The 25,000-nt window shown below is 45.5% G+C and overlaps 1 protein-coding gene across 1 annotated transcript in view; it reads right to left on the bottom strand.

Moving 5' to 3' along the window:
• LOC143927074 (uncharacterized) overlaps window positions 1-25,000 on the bottom strand; it is a 30,568-nt gene that overhangs the window by 3,845 nt on the left and 1,723 nt on the right. The window contains exons 2-4 of the mRNA XM_077451030.1: window positions 24,031-24,591; window positions 22,570-22,740; window positions 20,165-20,204 (exon numbers count right to left, since the gene is read on the bottom strand). Coding sequence (XP_077307156.1) covers window positions 20,165-20,204; window positions 22,570-22,740; window positions 24,031-24,585 — 766 coding nt within the window. The 5' untranslated portion in view covers window positions 24,586-24,591. The remainder of the gene's footprint in view (window positions 1-20,164; window positions 20,205-22,569; window positions 22,741-24,030; window positions 24,592-25,000) is intronic.

Below are 25,000 nucleotides of genomic sequence, written 5' to 3'. Positions count from 1 at the left end.
GTTTGGTTCTATATTATTTATTTAATATATATAACAGCATAAATAAATAAATCAAAACAATATATATATATATATATATATATATATATATATATATATATATATATATATATATATATATATATATATATATATATATATATATATTTATTTATTTAAAATATTTATATAAATATATATATATTTAAAAAATATATATATAAGAGCATATATATATTTTTTAAATAAATAAGAATAAAAATATATATATATGTATATATATCTTTTTAATTTAAATATATATTTAAAAAAAATTAAATAAGAGTATATATATATATATATATATAAATGTAAAATATGTAAAACATAAAAATATTTATAAATGCTGTTACATATAGTGACATACATATGTGTATATATATACACACACACACATCTTTCCCGTTATAAAAAAATGGCATTTGCAAAATTGCTGCGCCAATATATATATATATATTATAAAAACTAGCTGCTCTTATCCGCAGCTGTAAACGGATGAAATGGGGCGGAATGTGAAGGGAAATCTCCCCAATGGGGACACTGGTTCTGGTGATTCCCTCACTTTTTATTTCCTCTCACTTCCTGTTTTGGCTATGGGACAGGAAGTGAAGGCAAATCTCCCCAATGGGGACACAGATGAAAGAAAACACCTGACAGAGGTGATAGCTCCTCCCCTTACTCCATCCACAATGAAAACAAGGTTTTTCCCGGGGTTCTCCCCCATCCTCCTCCCATCTGGGGTCACTTCTCAATGTTTCTGTGATCTCCGGCTGAGATAATGAGAGGGAGATTCCGGCTGTAATATCGGCTCCCCGGTGAGGAACGTTTATAGACGTACGTCAGTCAGGATGGGGTTAAGGTACGCTCTGACCTCAGCCAATCACAGCTATGGGGAGGAGCTCCAATCACCGGCCTCCAGCAGGGGGTGGGCACTAGGGTGAGTCTATGGCAGGGATAGGCTGGAAGTCACTTCAGGGCGGGTTCTATGCCGGGCGCTATCAAAGACTCTTCTGGTAAAAAGTGACCCCCCACAAATCGCTCTTTAGGTCCAGAGCTGCCGGCATTGGCTCATCATTTACCAGGAACTTCCTCTAGAACATATAGAGGGGTCCCGGGGGGGGGGTCCTTTATAATTTCCCTGCTGGGGTCCTATCCATGGGGGGCGGGGCTACAGCTGTGTGTGTCGGTGTCCGGTATTCCTGTAGGGGGCGGTATAGCCCGAGAAAATAAAACGATTTTATGATGAGGATAGAAAACTGACTGCAGTCTCCGCCCTGTAATCACCAGCTCAGCAGCTGATTGGCTGATCAGTTTATAGAGGAGGAGGTGGGGGGAGGGGCACATTTACAGATATCAGTCATTGTGGGGGGTAAAGAGGCTCTAATCTTGGATATGTGGATGTAGCCGAGTGTCCGGAGTTCCTCTTTAGGTTGATGGAAGTTCCTGGAGGTGTCCGTGTATCTCTTCCCTCCCACAGACATCACAGCCCACCCTCCGACACCGCCTACATCTGCTTTCCTCTCCAGAAGGACGGCGCCACCTGTGTTCAGGCATCATCCAGGGTCACCTGGACTATAATGCTGCATCAGCGATGACACATCACTTCATGTAAATCCTGGTGCCTGTGCTGGTCTTGGCTGTGTCCACAACTGTCTGACACTGATCAGCCCCCTGCTGCAGCCTCTGACATTATGATTTGTTACAATGTTGCAATCTGATCCCCGAGGTGGAGGAGACTGAGGACATCAGCTCCGCCTAGGCAAAGTCACCGATTGGACCTGATTTTGCCACCAATACAAAAATGTGAAAAAACACGGCGGAGGGGGGATTTTAAAGAGACCAGTGATGAAATGATTGGAGCTTTGTGACATGGGGCATTATCCTGCTGGATGGAGCCATCAGAAGACGAGGACACTGCAGTTATAAAAGGATAGACATGGTCAGCGAGAATACTCCGTGGTGTTTAACCACTTGCTTGCCGGGAACTTTTACCCCCTTCCTGCCCAGGCCAATTTCAGATGTCAGGCCCCTGACACTTGGAATGACAATTGCGCGGTCGTGCTACAATGTGACCACGTGACATTTGTATCATTCTCTTCACACACATAGAGCTTTCGTTTGGTGGTATTTAATCATGTGCAGTACGGAACAGACGAAGCTTCGGAAAATCTCCGAAGCTGAACGGCGCCTGCGCCGTGAGTGGAGGTGGTAGCCCCACCATCCAAGCGGACATAGGGTTGTGAATATTAGAGGGTCCCCTCGCCACGCTTCAGGCTCGGCCTCGCTGCGCTCGGCTCTTTTATATTCCTGCTCTGTGTCCACTTGGATGGTGGGGATAGAACCTGGACTCACAGCGCAGGCGCCGTTCGTCCTCGGCAATTTTCGGAATCTGTGTTGCTGAGTACTGCGCATGCGCAGTACACAGCGGACACTATCGGATGGGGGACCTTATATGATAGGACACCGGCATTTCTGTGTTTACATGTGACCAGCTGTGATTGGACACGGCCGATTACATGGTTAACCACTTCAGCCCCAGAAGAATTTACCTCCCTTCCTGTCCGAGGCATTTTTTTTTTTTGTGATACGCCACTGCGTCGCTTTAACTGACAATTGCACGGTCGTGCGACGCTGTACCCAAACAAAATGGACGTCGTTTTTCCCCCCATAAATAGAGCTTTCTTTTGGCAGTATTTGATCCCCTCTGCGGTTTTTATTTTTTGCGCTATAAACAAGAAAAAGCGAAAATTTTGAAAAGACCCCACAATATTTTGTACTGTTTGCTGTAATAAATATCCCCATTTTTTTTTTTTTTTAAAGCGATTTTTTTCCCTCAGTTTAGGCCGATGTGTATTCTTCTACATATTTTTTGGTAATATAAATTGCAAAAAGCTTTTTTTTCCCACACATAGAGCTTTCTTTTGGTGTTACTTGATCACCTCTGCAGGTTTCTATTTTTTGCGCTATAAACAATAAAAAGGTGAACAATTTTGAAAAAAAAAAAGCAATATTTTTTACTTTTTGTTATAATAGATATCCCCAAAATATATATATATATATAAAAAAAACAAAAAATTAATTTCTTCCTCCATTTAAGCCGATATGTATTCTACATATTTTTAGTTGAAAAAAATTGCACTAAGCGTATATTGATTGTGGACGCTATAACTTTTGCGCAAACCAAAATAGAGGGTAGATTTATGGCATTTTTATTTATTTTTTGTACTAGTAATGGCAGTGAACTGGGGTTTTTTTTTTTTTTTTTTTTTTTTAGCAGGACTGCGACATTGCGGCACACAGACACTTCTGACACTATTTTGGGACCAGTGAGTTATACAGCGATTAGAGCTAAAAAAATAGCCACTGATTACTGTATAAATGACACTGGCAGGGAAGGGGTTAACACTAGAGGGGCGATCAAGGGGTTAACTGTGTGTCCTAGGGAGTGATTCTAACTGTGGGGGGGGGACTGCCTGGGCAAGGAGACCGATCGCTGTTCCTAAGCAATAGGAACAACAGATCACTCTCCTCACCCCTGAGAGGACGGAGATCTGTTTGTTCACATTGACAGATATCCGTTCTTTCCTTCTCAGGAGCGATCACCAGTAGCCGGTGGCCATCAGAGCGGCCGGTGCCAGGCACGAGCTCCTACGTCGCTTGTGCGCCCTATACTCCTTAACCACTTGAGATCCGCGCTATAGCCAAATGACGGCTACAGCGCGGATCTCCTTTTCCCGGGACGACGTCAATAGACGTAGTCCCGTGTACGAGCAGCCTGCGCGCCCCCTGAGGGGCGCGCGTGGCGCGCTCTATGATCGGCGAGTCCATGAGACTCGCCTGATCACCGATCCGTGCAAGGGGTCGATCCCGACCCCTTATCACGTGATCAGCTGTCAGCCAATGATAGCTGATCATGTGATATAACGGAGCCGGTAATCGGCTAGTATTCCTCCTCGCGCTGACAACGCGAGGAGAAAAAAAAAACGCCGATCACCGGCGGCCGTGATCGGGACATCAGTCCCGATCACGGCCAGCAATGCAAGCGACCACCTTCCCCCTGCCAGTGCCCACCTGCCCCCTGCAGTGCCATCCTGAATAAAAGTAAGTGCCCCCCGTCAGTGCCACCCAGCAGTACCCATAGTGCCACCCAGCAGTGCACACAGTGCCACCCACAGTGCCACCCAGCAGTGCCACCCACAGTGCCCACAATCTGCCTCAAAGGTGCTGCACCCCAGTGCCGCCCATCAGTGCCCAGCAGTGCCGCCCATCAGTGCCCAGCAGTGCCGCCCATCAGTGCCCAGCAGTGCCACCTATCAGAGCCACTTATCAGTGCCACCTATCAGTGCCCATCAGTCCCATCTATCAGTGGTACCTATCAGTGCCCATCCGTGCCACCCATCCGTGTCACTTATCCGTGCCACCCATCCGTGCCATCTTATCTGTTCCCATCTTTGCCCATCAGTGCCGCCTTATCTGTGCCCATCGGTGCCGCCTTATCTGTGCCTATTAGTGCCGCCTTAACTATGCCTATCAGTGCCCACCAGTGCAGCCTATCAGTGCCCACCAATGCAGCCTATCAGTGCCCACCAATGCAGCCCATCAGTGCCCACCAATGCAGCCTATCAGTGCCGCCTAATCAGCGCACTTCAATGAAGGAGAAAAATGACCCGTTTGCAAAATTTTATAACAAACTATTAAAACATGATTTTTTTTTTTTGCATCTTTTTTTGTTTGTTTAGCAAAAAATAAAACTCCGAGCTGTAACTAAATACCACCAAAAGAAAGCTCTATTTGTGGGAAAAAAATGATAAAAATTTCATTTGGGTACAGTGTTGTATGCCCGCGCAATTGTCATTCAAAGTGCATCAGTGCTGAAAGCTGAAAATTGGTCTGGGACTGAGGGGGGTTTAAGTGCCCAGTAAGCAAGTGGTCAAAGCGCCTGCCATACAGCTGGGGCTCTTTACAGAGATGGGGGTCGCGCCATGTCCTAGCAACACCCAGAATGAGAGCCGCAACCGCCCCGCCGTCATTTCACAGTAGGTGGGTGGCAAGCGGTTAAAGAGGTTGTAAACACTGTTACATCACTTTAACCTACAGGTAAGCCTATAAGACGACTTACCTGCATGTACCTTGACCATCTCTTAAAGGTGCACAGTTTAGGAGATAATCACTGTATCCACATGTGCCAACGTCACCGGGCGCATGCACACTGAAGAAATGGGGGCGCTCGTGCCGTTTCTTCAGTAGCTGTGACCAGTGGCTCTTGCGTGATGTCATTATTGGCTCCTGACTAGGGATGAGCTTCGATTCAACTCGAACATCGGCTGTTCGCCCGTTCGGCGAATTCCGAACGTTATAGGCCGTTCGCACCAAATTCGTGTGGCGCTCACGGCCCACAATGCACTGCGATGGCACAGTGCATTGCTGGTTCATGATTGGCCAAGCATGCACTGTGACCCCGCATGCTTGGCCAATCACAGCGCCGGCAGCGAGGAGAGCCATGATTGGCCACAAGCAGGATGCCTGTGGCCAATCATAGCTCAGGCTGTGTAGTACACGCCCCACACTATATAAGGCCGCCAGCACGGCGGCCTTGTGTAGTGTGTTGGCATCTGTAGCAGTTAATGGGTGTTCTGTGTACCTTCAACACAGTATACACCGATCGTTATCGGCCGATTTTTCGTTCTTGCTCTTCTGTAGTGGTTGTTGTCTGCGTGCCCTGACCGCAGTATACACCGCTATATCCACCTATATATCTAGCGATATATCTATCTTTTATAATAGAGCTCTCAGTCAGTGTTAGGAGATTGTGCGTGCTGTCTGCGGGCTCTGAACGCAGTATACACCGCTATATCCACCTATATAGCTAAATATCTTGCTCGTTTTAACCACTTTCAGACCGGACCATTTTGCTGGTCAATGACCAGAGGTCTTTTTACAATTTGGCACTGTGCTGCTTTAACTGGTAATTGCGCGGTCATGCAATGTTGTACCCAAACAAAATTTACGTCCTTTTTTTCCCACAAATAGAACTTTCTTTTAAAGGTATTTAACTGACTCTGCGATTTTTATTTTTTGCGATATAAACGTAAAAAGACCGCAAATTTTGAAAAAAAATGATATTTTCTACTTTTTGTTGTTAGAAAAATCCAATAAACTCAATTTTAGTCATCCATTTAGGCCAAAATGTATTCAGCCACATGTCTTTGGTAAAAAAAAAGTCAATAACTGTATATTTATTGGTTTGCGCAAAAGTTGTCACATCTACAAAATAAGGTACATTTTCTGGAATTTACGCAGCTTTTAGTTTATGACTGCCTATCTCATTTCTTGAGGTGCTAAAATGGCAGGGCAGTACAAAACCCCCCCAAATGACCCCATTTTGGAAAGTAGACACCCTAAGGAAATTGATAAGAGGCATGTTGAGCCCATTGAATATTTTATTTTTTTGCCTCAAGCGATTGAATAATGACAAAAAAAATTGAGTCCATGGAATATTTTATATTTTGCCACAAGTTGCGGGAAAATTACAAACTTTATTTATTTTTCACAAAGTTGTCACTAAATGATATATTGCTCACACATGCTATGGGCATATGTGAAATGACACCCCAAAATAAATTCTGCTGCTTCTCCTGAGTACGGGGATACCACATGTGTGGGACTTTTTGGGAGCCTAGCCGCGTACGGGGCCCCGAAAGCCAAGCACCGCCTTTAGACTTTCTAAGGGCGTAAATTTTTGATTTCACTCCTCACTACCTATTACAGTTTTGAAGGCCATGAAATGCCAAGATGGCACAAAACCCCCACAAATGACCCCATTTTAGAAAGTAGACACCCCAAGCTATTTACTGAGAGGCATGTTGAGTCCATGGAATATTTCATATTTTGCCACAAGTTGCGGGAATATTACAAACTTTTTTTTTTTTTTTCACAAAGTTGTCACTAAATAATATATTGCTCACACATACCATGGGCATATGTGAAATGACACCCCAAAATAAATTCTGCTGCTTCTCCTGAGTACGGGGATACCACATGTGTGGGACTTTTTGGGAGCCTAGCCGCGTACGGGGCCCCCGAAATCAAAGCATCGCCTTCAGGATTTCTAAAGCCGCGTACACACGTAGCGGTATGTCCGACGTACTTAGTCTGGCGGACTTTCCGCCAGACTGTCCGTCGGACTTTCCGAACGGGCTACTTGCCCACACACGGCACTTTTTGAGTGGACTAATACGGCGTACTAAGTCCGCCGTACTATCCGCCCTACTTTTGAAATGAACGGACTCGCCCACACACGGAGAGGAAAGTCCGCTCATTTCGAGCGCCACCGCGCCTTCTTCTAGCTTTTTTACAGGCGGTGGCCACTTATATAGGGACAAGGGGCGGTGTCACATGGCTTTATATCACATGGGTTGGTCACATGGGTTGATGTCACATGGGGACTGTGACATCGTAAGGGGGCGGGGTCACCATGTGACACCAACCCATGTGACATAAAGCCATGTGACACCGCCCCTTGTCCCTATATAAGTGGCCGCGCAGCGAGTCCCTGGCATTGCGGCCGGAGAGATCGTCGAGTCAACATCTCCTGGAGAAGAAGGAGAAGAAGAAGAAGAAGAAGAACGGAAGGCGGCGGCGGCGACAGAAGACTGGGCCACCGCCTGTAAAAGAGCTAGAAGAAGGCGCGGTGGCCCGGCAGAAGAACCGAAGAGGGGGACAAGACCCCCGAAGTCGGAAGAAGAGGCCGGCGGCGAGGAAGAAAGCCGGACTCCTCTGCTAGTAAAAGAGCTACAAGAAGATAGCGGAGGAGTCCGGCGAGAAGACCCCCGAAGACGGAAGACCCCCGGAGCTGTGCAATAAAGTTTTTTATCTCGTGTGTTCTGTTTTTTTTGTACTTTTACTTTACAGGTGAATGGGTAGGGGTACATTGTACCCCATACTCATTCACATAGGGTGGGGGGCCGGTATCCGGGGGCCCCCCTTATTAAAGGGGGCTCCCGGATTCCGATAAGCCCCCCGCCCGCAGACCCCGACAACCAACGGCCAGGGTTGTCGGGAAGAGGCCCTTGTCCTCATCAACATGGGAACAAGGTGCTTTGGTTAGGCACCCCCCCATGTTGAGGGCACGCGGCCTGGTATGGCTCAGGAGGGGGGGGCGCTCGCTCGCCCCCCTTTCCTGGCCGGCCGGGTAGCGTGCTCGGACAAGGGTCTAATGTGGACTTGGGGGGGACCCCCACGCCGATTTTTTTCGGCGTTGGGGTTCCCCTTTAAGTCAATACCAGGTGGCGGGGCCAGCGACGTCTCCTTCGCGGGCCCTGCCTACCTGGAGACCCGCTCGAAATGAGCGGACTTTTCTCCAGGCGGGAAAAGTCTGCTCATTTCAAAAGTACGGCGGACTGGCACACACACAGCCGGATTGCGAGTCCGGCGAGAAGATTGGTGTGCAACACGGCATTCTAAGTCCGCCGTACTTTCTGGTCAAAAAAGTATGCCGGAGGCTACACACTGGGGGATTGTTTGGCGGACTTGAGTTTGCCGGACTTTTCCACCAGATTGTTTGATCGTGTGTACGCGGCATAAGGGTGTAAATTTTTGATTTCACTCCTCACTACCTATCACAGTTTTGAAGGCCATAAAATGCCAAAATAACACAAAACCCCCCCAAATGACCCCATTTTAGAAAGTAGACACCCCTAAATTTAGGGGTACACTAGTGAGACTCACAGGTAAAAAAGCACCTAGGCTGTCAGCGACTGTATCAAAACGCTACAAAAAAAAACTGTTAGCGATCGCAGGGATCAGGCCTGACTCTGCGAACGCTGCAGTTATGTGTGTTGTGTTTTGTAAGTGACAGTGATCAATCCATACTGCACTTGGGTGGGCTGGGCTGGGCTTGGCGGAGGGGCTAAACGCAGGTGCTAGCAGGTATCTGGGCTGATCCCGCTAACAATGCGTTTTGGGAAACCTAAACTGCTGGCGACGCTAATATAGATCTGATCAGATACTATATTACTAAGGGAGGTGTATGCTTTGCGCGTGGGTGTTAGCGGTACTGGCACTAACCTGACGCTGCCTGGGGCGACGCAGACCTTATCTGACCCTCAAACTTATATCACCCGCCGGGTGATCAGGGGGTTAAACCTTTATTAGGTAATAAATGGCGGGTGCCCTGAAACTATAAAAAAATAACTAATCAACCAGCGTCACCTGTAACAGTTATATGGTGATCACTGGTGAAAGGGTTAACTAGGGGGCAATCAGGGGGCTTTATGCGGTAGTATATGGGGGTCCCTGGCGCTATAAAAAGCTGTGGCGAACTTAAATACCTACCTGCCTAACTAGCGTCACCTGTGACACTAATACAGCGATCAGAAAAACAATCGCTTATTAGGCTTGGTTCATACTGGAGCGATGCGGGAACGCCGCGAATCCGCAGCAGGTTCCCGCATCGCATGCCTCCCGGCGGCAGTTCACACTGCCCTATGCGAACTGCAGGGAGTGTCAGTGAAATGTTAATGACACCCCCAGATCAGTTCGCATATCGCAGTGCGATCTGCAAACTCGGACAGGAATCGGATAGCATGGTGTGAACACCCATGCGATCCGATTCTGCTGCGGACCAAAAAAAGGGTCCCGTGCGAGTTTGCGGCGGGTGCGATGCGAATTCAGCCATACTATCAGTATGGCTGAACTCGCATCGCACAGAGATCGGATGTGATTTGCACTGCAGTGCGGTGCGAATCACATCCGTTCTCATAAACCGCTGCAATGTGAACCCAGCCTTAGTGACACTGGCGACGTGGGGTGATCACGGGGTTAAACCTTTATTGGAGGGGTTAGGGGGGTACCCTAGAGCTAAAGGGGGCTAACCCTAACTGCCCTAACAGTTATTGCAGTCACAAATGACACCAATGCAATAATAAAAAAAAATAAAAAATGCAATTGGTGTCACTGTGACTGGGGGTGCAGGGGTGATTGGGGGGGTGAAGGGGGGTGAAAGTGTGCCTGGCGTGTTCTACTGTATAGTGTAGTGTTTGTGCAACTCACCGATCCTCTCTCCTCGGTGCCAGAACGAAAAATACCGACACGGAGGAGAGATTACATCACTTCCTCTGCCTGTGTTTACATTACAGGAGAGGAAGTGATGTCATGCTGCAATTCCTGCGAGGGGGTGGCCATGAATGAATGGCCGCCCCCTCATCCCGGATCGCTCCTGCACGGAATCCGACCGCCGTTGGCACCGGGGGGGGCCCGATTGGGCCCCCCACCCGCGGGAATGCAGGGACGTATATGTACGCCCATATGCCTGCCCGTGCCATTCTGTCGATGTACATCGTCGTGCGGCGGTCGGCAATTGGTTAATTTAGCTTCTTGTCATTTAATATTTATCTTATTTATGCAATTGCACCCACAGACACCCCCGCCCGGTCGGGTCCCCCGAACCCATATGCCCCAACTCCCCCCCATCTGGTCGGGTGGCAGCTTCCTTTTGCTTCTCCTCCTTGGCAATCACGGCGTATTGGAATGCCTAGGAGGAGGAAGGAACAAGGGTGACAGTCTACACTTTTTTACACAAAACAATATCATATATAAGCTTTTATATTGGTAAACGTTCCTTAATAGTATTCTAATTAGTTCATGTCATTTATTGGGTAAGGGATTTGGAGGGTGCCTACATACATTATCTCACAAAAGTAAGTACACCCTTCACATTTTTGTAAATATTTTATTCTATCTTTTCATGTGACAACACTGAAGAAATGACACTTTGATACAATGTAAAGTAATGCGTGTACAGCTTGTATAACTGTAACTTTGCTGTCCCCTCAAAATAACTCAACACACAGCCATTAATGTTTAAACTGCTGGTAACAAAAGTGAGTACACCCCTAAATGAAAATGTCCAAATTGGACCCAATTAGCCATTTTCCCTCCCAGGTGTGATGTGAATCATTAGTGTTACAAGGTCTCAGGTGTGAATGGGGAGCAGGTGTGTTAAATTCGGTTTTATCACTCTCACTCTCTCATACTGGTCACTGGAAGTTCAACATGGTACCTCATGCCAAAGAACTTTCTGAGGATCTGGATAAAAAAAGAATTGTTGCTCTACATAAAGATGGCCTAGGCTATAAGAAGATTACCAAGACCCTAAAACTGAGCTGCAGCACGGTGTCCAAGACCATACAGCGGTTTAATAGGACAGGTTCCACTCAGAACAGGCCTCGCCATGGTCGACCAAAGAAGTTGAGGTCACGTGCTCAGCGTCATATCCAGAGGTTGTCTTTGGGAAATAGATGTATGAGTGCTGCCAGCATTGCTGCAGAGGTTGTAGGGGTGGGGGGTCAGCCTGTCAGTGCTCAGACCATACGCCACACACTGCATCAGATTGGTCTGCATGGCTTTCATCCCAGAAGGAAGCCTCTTCTAAAGATGATGCACAAGAAAGCCCACAAACAGTTTGCTGAAGACAAGCAGACTAAGGACATGGATTACTGGAACCATGTCCTGTGGTCTGATGAGACCAAGATAAACTTATTTGGTTCAGATGGTGTCAGGCGTATGTGGAGGCAACCAGATGAGGAGTACAAAGACAAGTGTGTGTTGCCTGCAGTCAAGCATGGTGGTGGGAGTGTCATGGTCTGGGGCTGCATGAGTGCTGCCGGCATTGAGGAGCTACAGATCATTGAGGGAACCATGAATGCCAACATTTACTGTGACATACTGAAGCAGAGCATGATCTTCTACCTTCGGAGACTTGGCCGCAGGGCAGTATTCCAACATGATAACAACCCCAAACACACCTCCAAGATGACCACTGCCTTGCTAAAGAAGCTGAGGGTAAAGGTGATGGACTGGCCAAGCATGTCTCCAGACCTAAACCCCGTTGAGCATCTGTGGGGCATCCTCAAACGGAAGGTGGAGGAGCGCAAAGGTCTCCAACATCCACCAGCTCCGTGATGTCATCATGGAGGAGTGGAAGAGGACTCCAGTGACAACCTGTAAAGCTCTGGTGAACTCCATGCCCAAGAGGGTTAAGGCAGTGCTGGAAAATAATGGAGGCCACACAAAGTATTGACACTTTGGGCCCAATTTGGACATTTTCACTTAGGGGTGTACTCACTTTTGCTGCCAGCGGTTTAGACATTAATGGCTGTGTGTTGAGTTATTTTGAGGGGACAGCAAATTTACACTGAGTAATGGATGGCTTCAAAGCATAATAAAGCATAAATTAATAATGTACACCCTCATCCCAATTAGATAATCTAGAAAAAGGTGTTAATGTCTCTGGTCTCCTATCAGAGATGTCAACTAGAAATGTGTGAGCAAGGGGACTATCACGGGGCACAGATAATGATAAAACAGTTATGACAACAACATTAATTAATATAAAAACAATTTATTAAAGTTACATAGATATAACATCTTCAAATATAAATCACAGATTCGTAGAGAAGGGTGGGGAAAATCGACTAGTTTCGCTTCACAGCTTCTTCAGGATATTACCTACATCTAAAAATACATTCATTTAATATGAAAAATTATTATATATTATGATCACAACATATTACATATATAATCATTTCAATACGGAGACATAGTTACACAGATTAAAGTGAGAGCGTATTCTTACCTATCCACCCTTATCCCAGCACCAGGCCAGATCCAACTGAGGGAGAAGGAAAAAGTCTTACCCGGCGATTGAGAGGGGGAAGCCTTTTTATAATCTGTAGAGCCATTATCTGTTATGCCTGGCCATGGTTTAAACTTTCCAGTGGTTATTTGTTTGTGACCTTCCTGCGATCGGCCTGGAGCGTACTGATGCATCGCCCTTTTGCCATACCTGTCCCTGTAAACTGGATAGGACACGACTCTATGTCTCTATCAGCACTAGCATTAATAGTTTTTATTTTATATAAATTGTTAGTTATATGTATATTTTACTTAACTAAATATTATGTGCTGCAGATGTATATATAACTTTTGTATATTGTGATGTAACAGCGTCTTCTTGTCATCTCCTTTGAATCAATTTCTTGTTCCAGCTGCCCAGGGGATCCTTGATGTGTGAGGGGATTTCTTCCCGGCGACTGGTGTGGTCTGGAGGTGGGACACTTTTACTGTGAAGAAACCATTGAAATAATGTTCAGGTCTCAGGGAACCCCTGCTAAAAAAAATAATTATATCTTTAGATCAGTGGTCTCCAAAGTGCGGCCGTTTGCTTGCCTGTTTCCGGCCCTTGGGGCACTATTCATCCCACTGACACCAACGATTGAACACTAGTCCTCCCACTGACACCAACAATGGGGTGCTATTCCTCCCACAGCACAGACTCTAATGATGGTTCACCATTCCTCCCACTGATATAAATGTTTGAACACTATTTCTCCCACTGACACCAACAATGGGGCATGATTACTGCCACTGACACCAAAGATGGGGCAGTATTCCTCTGACTGATACCAACAGTGAGCACTATTTCTCCCACTGACAACAAAGAAGGGGGCACTATTTCTGCCACTGACACCAATGATAGGGAAACAATTTCTCCCACCGATACCAATGAAGGGGTGCAATTCCTCCTACTACTAACCACAGACATTGGGTCAGATTTTCCAAAACTGGGAGCACTCACAATGCAGATGGAGGCATGCACCCATATCCTTATATAATATTTTTACGTTGGTACTCTGCATTGTCCTACTAATTTAGTTTATATTTATTCAAACACAATTGCTTATATTGTTTATTCAGAGCTATATATTACCGTAGGTCTAGAGTCGCATAGGTATATGCTATTTACCATTATTGCTATGGCTACTTTTGATGCTAGTTGGTTGTTGCTGGGTTGGGTTATGCTTTGGGCTGGCTGTTTCCGGCCAGTTTCCTCAGTTCCGGGAGCTGCGATGTGCTCCTGGGGCCCTTCCTCTCCTCCCTTTGGGTTGTTTGGGGATTGGACTGACGCCCAATCACGCATCAACGTCTCACCCCCGTCGCCGCTCACGCTACGCACACTAGTGACATTTGCGCAGCGACGCTGGATGTGTCCATCTAACGTCCCCCACAGGGTGGTTGGCTCGGACGGGGTGTTGGCGAATGCCGCTCTTAGTTTTTGACTCCCTTTCCTCTTATTGCTCATTAGCATGGCGTTGGTGCACACCCATGACCCTATTGGATTGTCTATACTCCTCCCAATCGATTCATACCCCCTTCAGGGTTATTACCCCATGTTTATGGTGCACGACTGGACTTCATTAGTTTCACTGTATTCCAGGTATCTTATTGGTTTCCCCTACCCTTCCTTTCCAATATTTACTATTATGTTTTGCCCCAATCCCACCCCGTCCTTGGTATCAATACCGTAGCTTCGGGGGTTATTTGGCATTTCCCATTTTTTTCAAATTACTTTTCTTACCACAATGGGGGTTATTATGTTATCCCTAATACCCTGCACTATAGGTACCCCCTTGACATGTCCATATCATGGATAGTCCTTGCACCATAATTTCTTAGTTTTTCCATCAATATTTTTGATATCTTTAGTCACCTTTTGTAATAATTTATCCACTGCTATATCCCATATATTTTATCATATACTCCCTTCTTCACAGATGGTAACAACTTTGTGGATCACATTCTCTTTTTCCATCCATGAGGGCCTATCTCTGGGGAATATTGTCTCCCCTTGGCTATCCATCCACGGTCGGGTTTGTCCACCTCAGCTCCTGGGACTGATGTTGTTTCTGGTCAGCCTTCTGGCCCTCCATGCCTGCACCCAGTTTCATTGGCATTCCTGTATATAGTCTTGGTAAACTGGGGTAATTTCCCCTCTCTTTCTCCTCCATAAAATACCCATTATTTTATTTTATTTTTACAAATTAATTATGTGTTTCAATACTTATAGACATCTACACCATACTTGCTCCTGAAGAGTGGCAGTCGCCACGAAACGCGTCAAGCCAATAGATGCCTTTTTCGCTCATAATTTGCAACACCATCAATGACCATACTTACCAATTGGATTGTACCAATAAATCTGAAATATTATTTTTTACCAAGGAGACAGGCTTTCATGAAAATGGTTCTATACAATGTGTACAATATGAACTCATTATGTTACTAGTATATTATGTCATTATTATCATTGTCATCATTTATATATTCCAATGAACTTTGTTCTATTTAATGGTTATATTATGAACTTACTATGCCAATATTTTATCATGGTATTACTATTGTTATTTTTATATCAATAAACCAATGACTGCCAATTGTTTTGCAATGTGGTCATGGAATGTTCATAGTTCTAATATGCTTAGTACCGCCCATCTTCATGTATATCGTGATATCTCCAGGGGTGTATGCTTCATATAAAGTCCCAACTTTCTTCCTTCTTATCAATTAATAGGGATGGAGGCGCTTGGCGGCGTCAGCCTTGCGTTCTCACACGAAGTCCCAACTGGTTGCTCTTGTTTTCTATTCACAATGCTGATGTGCCTAGTAATCAGCTTCTAACTTCAGCTTGTTCAATCAAGCTTTGGCAATAAAACCTGGAAGCTGATTGGTTTCTATGCACCTCTGCACCAGATTTTGCAAGTTTCAGTTTTAGTAAATCAACCCAGGTGTTTACTGACACTGGGACAGCCTGGCCCCCCCTAAAAATCTGAAGAACGGTAAACTGGCCCTTTATTTGGAAATTGTATATTTGCCAAAGCATACTGGTGTTCAAAAAGGGAAGGGCTTCTTTACACTGGTGGGCAGAATATTCCTAATCCCGCGGTCAGAATTACCGACAACAAATGTTCGATGTGAGCTTGTTGTCAGAAAATCCGACTGTGTATGGTTCATCGGACATTTTCTGTCGGAATTTCCGACAAACGTTTGAGAGCTGGTTCTCAAATTTTCCCACAACAAAACTTGTCGGAAATTCCGAGCGTGTGTACACAATTCTGACGCAGGAAATTCCACGCATGCTCGGAATCAAGCAGAAGAGCCGCACTGGCTATTGAACTTCATTTTTTTCAGCTCGTCGTACATCTTGTACGTCACCGATTTCTTGGCGTTCGGAATTTCCGACAACATTTGTGTGACTGTGTGTATGCAAGACACGTTTGAGCCAACATCCGTTGGGAAAAAAAATTGACGGTTTTGTTGTCGGAATGTCCGATCGTCTGTGCGCGCCATTGCAGTGGTGGTCAGTGGGAAGAATGTCTCTTACAATGGTGGTCAGTGGGAAGAATGTCTCTTACAATGGTGGTCAGTGGGAAGAATGTCTCTTATAATGGTGGTCGGTGGGAAGAATGTCTCTTACAATGGTGGTTGGTGGGAAGAATGTCTCTTACAATGGTGGTCAGTGGGAAGAATGTATCTTACAATGGTGGTTGGTGGGAAGAATGTCTCTTACAATGGTGGTTGGTGGGAAGAATGTCTCTTACAATGGTGGTCAGTGGGAAGAATGTCTCTTACAATGGTGGTCGGTGGGAAGAATGTCTCTTACAATGGTGGTTGGTGGAAAGAATGTCTCTTACAATGGTGGTTGGTGGAAAGAATGTCTCTTACAATGGTGGTTGGTGGAAAGAACGTCTCTTACAATGGTGGTTGATGGAAAGAATGTCTCTTATAATGGTGGTTGGTCGCATTTTTGGACCATAAGCTCTCATCGGTCTTTTGCTGGGTGAATTTCCGATCGTGTGTACGCGGCATTACTGTTCTGATCCCCCTAAAAGGCTGCTTTCACACTGATGTGCTGCAGTTTACTTGCATTGCGGGTGCTGCGCAGTGCATCTGCAACTTTCTGGGGTTAGTTGCACTTTTAAATAGACTTCTATTATATTCTGCAGGTGTGGCAGTGCCGGGACAAGGTTACATAGTGCCCAGGGCGAACATGCCAAACTGCACCCCCCCCCCCCCCGTCTCCAAGATGTATGAGCATTATGTGTCAGCAAAACCCCCCCCCCAACCCCCATAAAAGCACTAGTCTGCATACTTACCCCCTACGCATAAATTCCCTCCCAGTAAAAATCCACTCCCCTGCTCAAATCCCCCCTCTCAGCAAAAATATTTGCACCAGACTGGCCAATATGGAGTGGGGGGCCAGATTCTTTCAGGTGTTCACAGAATAACCCATGGTCTAAACCATCGGGAGAACAAGCTGTGGTGACCATCTAGGGTTGCCATTTCTCCGATTTTGACCTGGACAGTACAGATTTAGAATGCTGTGCCCAGGTTTCCCTCTGCCTGACACCCGGACACCTGCTGCCAGGGGGTACCATAGGGCCTCCTGTAGGAGCCCCAGGCAGCACACAGGGGGACCCGTAACAGCAGGGGGATTGGAGAGGCGGGGCAATTACAGAGGAGTCAAAACATAAGGGAAAGAGAGAGAGGCGACAGGCAGCTGCTAGTGCGGAACTTTTTAATACATTTTTTAAACATCACTCTCCATGTCAGAGCTGTGGGCATGTCAGTCTGTGTTGTCCGCTGCCCCATTCTCCCCTCCGATCCACGCTGCTGTTATCACTGAGAGATTGTATAATTTTTCTTAACCTTTGTACTATTATACTGTAGACTTTAGTACCCTTCACTTCCCCTGAAGAAGGAACAAACATATATTTCCGAAACGCTGGGGTTATTCTGTGAACACCTCCAAGAATCTGCCCCCCCCCCCCACTGCATATTGGCCAGTCTGGTGCTCCAGTATATCCGAGTTTCAGGGTGCCTTTTGTTTCAATAATCTGTGTTATCATGTAATGTTTTTTATGATGTTATTTACTATTGTCCTTTATGGACATGTTTTTTAGATTGTATACTAATACATTTTGGTATTGAGCTAGTATTGGTATTGTTCAATGAGCTAGTATGCTATGCATACTAGCTCATTATGCCTTTGTCTTGCAGAGTGATCACGCTGGTAAGGCATAGTGGTGGTGATCAGGATGGTAGTATGTCAAATGGCGGTGAACATAGTAAAACAACTTCCTATCACCCAGAAAAAGCGGTAATGTGAACTGCTGTGCCCGGGTGACATACTGACCGCCGGGCTCCTGGGTGCACGCTCTGTGGTGGTTATGACTAAGGCCTTATAGGCTGAAACGCGTCAATCTTTCTTATTTGCGTTTGGTCACAATGCCCTGTTAATAAATACTAAATTTTTTAAGAACAATCACCGGAGTGTGGATCATCTTTTCCTCATGCATGTCCTGTTAGCCGCTAATGCAAAGTGAAGTACCGGTACGTTAACCCCGCATCGGTGTGGCTTCCCGTCCACCGCTTATAGGCAATGGGCGGACAGGAAGTAGTTAGTAGTCCATTTTAGTTCAGCATTCAACAATGAGAAGAAGGGATCCATACCCTCCCCCAGGTTTTGTACTGTCGGAGCCATCACTAAGAGTTCAGCTCACACCCTCATGTGCAGTAACTTACAACTCTAAAAATTGTGCTATGAAGGTTGCCGACAGAACGTTCGGAGAAAGAGAGGGAATGTGCAACCGTCAAGGCCTTGCCATGTATACCGCTCAGAATCCTTGTCTCTGTATTGTATACCTAACATTTGTATTTAAACATTTTTGTAACAGTTCTTTTCTGGAGCGCTAACAAAAAAAAGAGTACAGTTTATTTTATTTTTTTATGTCTTTATTTTTTTGTAAACAATCCAAGACCCCCATTCATATACTGGGGCCAATTTTGGACAGAAGCCAATTAACCTACCTGCATGTCTTTGGATTGTGGGAGGAAACCGGAGTACCCGGAGGAAACCCACACAGGCACAGGGAGAACATGCAAACTCCAGGCAGGTAGTGTCCTGGTTGGGATTTGAACCAGCGACCCTTTTTACTGCTAGGTGAGAGTGCTAACCACTACACCACTGTGCCGCCCAACATTTGAGGCACCGGTGTTCGTAGAATCTCACGCCTTCAAAAGAGATTTGGACAGATCTGTCTCATTTTCATATCTGTAGTTCTTCGTCTTCACCAGGTTCCCCAGCTGATTGAAGTAATTTGCAGTTTGCTGCATCACGGGATGGTCCATGTATGTGTCTCTCTGTTTGCAACTTGATAGAGACTGATATCGGTCATGCAGAAGACCCGTCATCTTCCTCCGCTTCTACACTTTATAGTGGAGCTGCACACGGTAGAGGTGGATACATTTGTAGACTTGGCTGGTGATTTCCAATGCAGCCATGGTAAGGTGATCATATTTTTAAAATGTATCCGGGGACTTTTTATTTATTTATTTTTTATTGGCAAATGGTAAACTATTTTATAAGCATATTATAGATGCAGTGTATGTGGTGTGTGTATGGATTGATTGTATAATATATATGTTATTTCTCACATTTTGTCCATAAATAAAGATAATTTTTTGAGCTATGACTACCAAATGTTATGGATGTAGCACCCTGATATTTAGGCAGGGTTGCTATTAAATTTAGTTGCCAAGTGATAGTTGCCTTGGCCAATCGGAGCACCTCCGGAATCAATCCAAATGTAACCTGAACTACAATGGGTGTCCAGCAAGAGCATAATGACAACCTCCCATCATAGCCGGTTCAACACACGCCTCAAAAACATACCGGCCTCCAACCTCCCCTTAGCCGGTCCAACACACGCCTCAAGGGGGAGTATGGAAGAGGAAGGAAAGGAGGGGGAGGGGAAGTTGGGGGTAAAGGAGGGGTGTGGGGGTTCCCCCACCCCCTTCTTCCTCCAACCTTCCCTCCCCCCCCTTTTCCTCCCTGTGCCTTTTCCATACTCCCCTTTGTTCTACCGTTCCCTTTAGAATGTGATATTTTTGATTAACCTTAAAGCAGGCCGTTTACCACAAACATCTCAGGTACTTTTTTACAGGTGATTATGTTTAAGTGATGTATTGTCCTACATTAAAACTTCTGCAGAAGCAGTAGAAAGGTAAATAGATGGCTCATGGGAAGACCCTCATGTTACTGGAGTGGCAGCCGCCACCAGTGTAGGGACCTGTGTTGGTACAGCCGTACCTGGTCCCTAGGAGGGTTCCTCAGACTTTTTGTTGAATCTTCCTCTAACTTTGTTGTTACTACCAATATGTATCATGGCAGCTTGGTTCTCCCCACCTCCACCCAACAATCTGTCCATGCAATCTCCTTTGCCTCACTCTGATCTGACTAGTCTCTCACTACTTTCGCCGCTGCAGGCACAGTTTAAGTTGCGTGCTGTCTGTAGAAAAAGAAGAAAAGGATTTATTAGTGGATATAACACAGGAGGATTTATTAGTGGATATAACACAGGACTATCACCTTTCAGTTACATAACAGACAGCCTGTCACTTCTGCAATACTTCTCAGTATAGGACTTGGTCATTTATGATATATATACATATATTTGTCCAAAATTGGCAGTTTTTATAAAGGTAGTTCTCTCCACAGAGGAGGTCGGCCTGATAGGTGGCTGAGAATTCAGCCTAAAGTATAGGAACCCTTTCTATATGTTCAGCCAGTGTCATTATTACCTCAAGAGTATAAAAGGGAGGACGTTATTTACTGGGGGTCCTGAGGTAAGTTAGAGGGATCCTTACTGGGACGCCTTGACTAGGCTAAATAACCATTGCTGAGAAACGAGAAAACATTTCCTAATCACTATTCCTACCCTTGGAATAAGCGATAGTAGAAGATTCGGCCATCGCCAATCACCTATCCACCACCAGTTCACAAGGAAACGAGCATTCATTACAGATCTGTAACTTAACACTGGACAACTTCATATTAACTGTAATTGTGACCCCCCCCCCCCCCCCATGAGGAAGAACAACCTTCAACTATCCAGAGGTCTTTGTTCTTCTAGTCCTAAACTGCTACAGTTTGTGAGAGACTGCCTAAGCAGTATAACAACAATACACGGTACTTACTTTTTTAATGTACTTCCACAGAGATCCTAGGGTTCTTAGGCAGCGACAGGTTTTCTTCTTGGCTTGTTTGATGGGTTTACAAGAGATATTGTAGTGAGACAGAACTTTTGTCAATTTCTTTCTTCTAGTCTTGACCTTTTCAGACTTTTCTTTCTCTTCACTTCCTTCTCCTGTATGTTCCTCCCCTTCACTTCCATATTCTGTGTGTTCTTGCCCTTCGCTGTCTTTAACGCCACTTTCTTCCCCATCACTTTCTTCAATGCCACTTTCTTCAGTGCATTTCATTTCCTCCTCACTTTCATGTGTTTCCTCTTGCCATGTCTCTTTCACTTCCACCCCTCTTTCATATGTTTCCTCTTCCCACATCTCTTCCCTTTCTTCCTCTCTTTCCTGTGTTTCCTCTTCCCCTGTCTCTTTCATTTCCTCCTCTCTTTCCTGTGGCCCCTCTTCCCACATCTCTTCCCTTTCTTCCTCTCTTTCCTGTGTTTCCTCTTCCCATGTCTCTTTCATTTCCTCCTCTCTTTCCTGTGGCCCCTCTTCCCACATCTCTTCCATTTCTTCCTCTCTTTCCTCTTCCCCTGTCTCTTTCACTTCCTCCTCAAGTTCCTGTGTTTCCACTTCCCACATCTCTTTCACTCCCTCTTCTCTTACCTGTGTTTCCTCTTCCCCTGTCTCTATCACTTCCTCCTCTCTTTCCTGTGTTTCTTCTTCCCACATCTCTTTCACTTCTTCCTCTCTTTCCTCTTCCCCTGTCTCTATCACTTCCTCCTCTCTTTCCTCTTCCCCTGTCTCTATCACTTCCTCCTCTCTTTCCTCTTCCCACATCTCTTCCATTTCTTCCTCTCTTTCCTCTTCCCCTGTCTCTTTCACTTCCTCCTCTCTTTCCTGTGTTTCCTCTTCCCACATCTCTTCCATTTCTTCCTCTCTTTCCTCTTCCCCTGTCTCTTTCACTTCCTCCTCAAGTTCCTGTGTTTCCACTTCCCACATCTCTTTCACTCCTTCTCTTACCTGTGTTTCCTCTTCCCCTTTCTCTATCACTTCCTCCTCTCTTTCCTGTGTTTCTTCTTCCCACATCTCTTTCAATTCCTCCTCTCCTGTCTCTATCACTTCCTCCTCTCTTTCCTCTTCCCACATCTCTTCCATTTCTTCCTCTCTTTCCTCTTCCCCTGTCTCTTTCACTTCCTCCTCTCTTTCCTGTGTTTCCTCTTCCCACATCTCTTCCATTTCTTCCTCTCTTTCCTCTTCCCCTGTCTCTTTCACTTCCTCCTCTCTTTCCTGTGTTTCCTCTTCCCACATCTCTTCCATTTCTTCCTCTCTTTCCTCTTCCCCTGTCTCTTTCACTTCCTCCTCAATTTCCTGTGTTTTCACTTCCAACATCTCTTTCACTCCCTCTTCTCTTTCCTGTGTTTCCACTTCCCCTGTCTCTATCACTTCCTCCTCTCTTTCCTGTGTTTCCTCTTCCCACATCTCTTTCACATCCTCCTCTCCTGTCTCCATCACTTCATCCTCTCTTTCCTCTTCCCACAACTCTTCCCTTTCTTCCTCTCTTTCCTGTGTTTCCACTTCCCACATCTCTGTCACTTCCTCCTCTCCTGTCTGTATCACTTCCTCCTCTCTTTCCTCTTCCCAAATCTCTTCCATTTCTTCCTCTATTTCCTCTTCCCCTGTCTCTTTCACTTCCTCCTCAATTTCCTGTGTTTCCACTTCCCACATTTCTTCTTCTCTTTCCTGTGTTTCCTCTCCCCCTATCTCCATAATTTCCTCCTCTCTTTCCTGTGTTTCCTCTTCCAACATCTGTTTCATTTCCTCACCTGGCACACTTTCGTCAGATGCACAGCTCTCCGTAGCCTATAAGAGAAAAAAAGAAGGTAAGTGGATGTACAGATTTGCAACTCTACTCGCTTTAAGATTTTATTGAAGGTTTTTTTTTGTGTTATCAATGTCCTGGGAAAGCTTCCCTGTACTTCATATAATCTCAGTAAGAGATGTAATAAGTGGAAGCCTCCCATCACGATTGTGAACTGCAATAAAAACCCTTCAGTGCATTTCATTTCCTCCTTTCCATTTAAAATCCCTGAACTTCCTCCCTTCATGTTCTACTTAGGATTATTTTTTTATTTTTAAAAGCATTTTTAATAAAAGAGTTTCTAATCAATCAATCAATCAGTTGGTGACTAAAGGTATTTCAAAAAGTAAACCTCTGAACATCCAAAATACAGCAGGATTGGGGGGGGGGGGGGTATGTGCAGATAATTAGAGGGGCGCTTGTGCAAACTCCTCAGCTGCATAAGGGCCCCATGGGACTTAGGGGCTCATCTACACAATCTATGCTTAGTAAAAAAAGAATGCTTGTGTTTGGGAAGTAGGTAATCGGGGCTCATGTCCTAATCACTATTTATCCCCTTGGAATAAGGACTAGTACCAGATTCTGCCATCACCCCCCACTCCCCAATTCTCTAGGAAAGGGACATTCATTAAAAATCTGTAAATTAACACTGGACAATTCATATTGTCATTTTGACTGCTGTCGTGGAGCCAATGGGGGGAGGGAGCCTCTGCTCTCATATGTAGATCATACGAGAGAGCCTCTGCTCTCACATTGATGGATCAAGATTGAGGCTGGGGGGGCACATAGAAGGTTTATGCATAGAATGCGTTAAAGCGGTAGTAGTAAACCCACTGACTTTTTTTTTTTTACACCTGTAAGGCATAATGAGCTAGTATGCATCACATACTAGCTCATTATGACTTACCTTAGAATGAGATGCCGGTAATTCACCTGGTCCACGCCGAGAGAGCTGACATTTTCCCCTCGGCATGTCGACTCCAGCGCTGTGAGTGGCGCAGGGTCGTCACTCCCGCACATGCGCGCGGGAGACTTCTTTCCGGGAAGGTCCGGCGTCTGCCAGATTTTCAGCCGAGAATCCCAGGAGCGCATGCGCTGCTAAGGTCAGTGGCTCATTGCAAGGAGATATTCTTTTTACCTACAGGTACGTTTTATTATAGGCTTACCTGCAGCTAAAGTTATTTAAAATTACTTTACTACCGTGAAAAACCTTCACCCGTTAGAACCACTTTAACTACCTAAGCATCATCATATTATCATATTATATTATTATCATATTATCAGATACTTACTATGCTGGCCTGGCTGTATGTAGCCTCTTCTTCTCCCTCTACTCCTTTATTCTTCAGATTCCCTCTCCTTTGGAAATAGTTGAATCCAACCAAGAGCTCTCCTGTCTGGCTTCTTTCTATAAATCTGAGATCGGAAGCTCTTCGTATCTCATATTGCTTCTGTCTGAGTTCTTCTTTTTTCCTTTCCTCTTCAAGTTTCCATTCCTTGTCTTTCGCACTAAACTCAGCCCTTAACCGTTCTTCTTCCTTCCACTTCATGTCCAGCTCCATGAGCCTTTTCCTTCGCTCTTGTGCCGTCAACATTTTCCCCTTTAATTTCATCTCTCTCATCGCAGCCACTTTTTCTTTATTTGCTAGGAGCTGCCTCTCTCGCTCTCTCGCCAACTCCTCCTTCCACCTCTTTTTAAGCTCCCTGAGCTCTACCGCGATTCTGTCCACCTCCTCTTGTCTTCTCCTTCTTGCTTCCTGTATCTTTGCTCTATCTGCCCTAATGGCCTCCACTTGAGCTCTCTTGAGTTGGAGCTCCTCCTCGATCTGACTGTTTCTCCTGTCCATTTTGACCTATAAACAAGAAGAAAAAAAATGGTGAGTTTGTAGTGAAGTAGAAATGATAAAGTGGAACTCCACTTAAAATGTTTTTGTTTCAAATTTAGACAGGGAGCGGAAAGGGTTCGAGTATTTCCAAAGTTCCTTGTCTTCTGTGTCCTGACTGGGAAAGCTTCTCCTCACTTCCTTTCATTCTCAGTTGGAGAGGAAGTGATCAGAATCCACAGACAGCAATAACCCAACTAAGGTGCTAAGCCCATAGCTATTGTCAAGCCACTCCGGTCCGGTCTCATAATCAGCTGTCAATTTAGGGGAAGGACCGCTGACAATGGAGGCCCCATAGTAAGCTTATGGGTGACATCATCGCCCGGGTATTCGCAGCCGTTGTCGGCGACCTCTACTCTACACAGAAGCTGGAGTGATC

Source organism: Lithobates pipiens, unplaced genomic scaffold (assembly GCF_037356315.1).
Source record: "Lithobates pipiens isolate NorthernLeopardFrog02 unplaced genomic scaffold, aLitPip1_a1.2 Scaffold_23, whole genome shotgun sequence".
Lineage (NCBI taxonomy): Eukaryota > Metazoa > Chordata > Amphibia > Anura > Ranidae > Lithobates > Lithobates pipiens.
The sequence above is the reverse complement of the archived record's forward strand: the minus strand, read 5'-3'. Positions and strand labels throughout refer to the sequence as shown.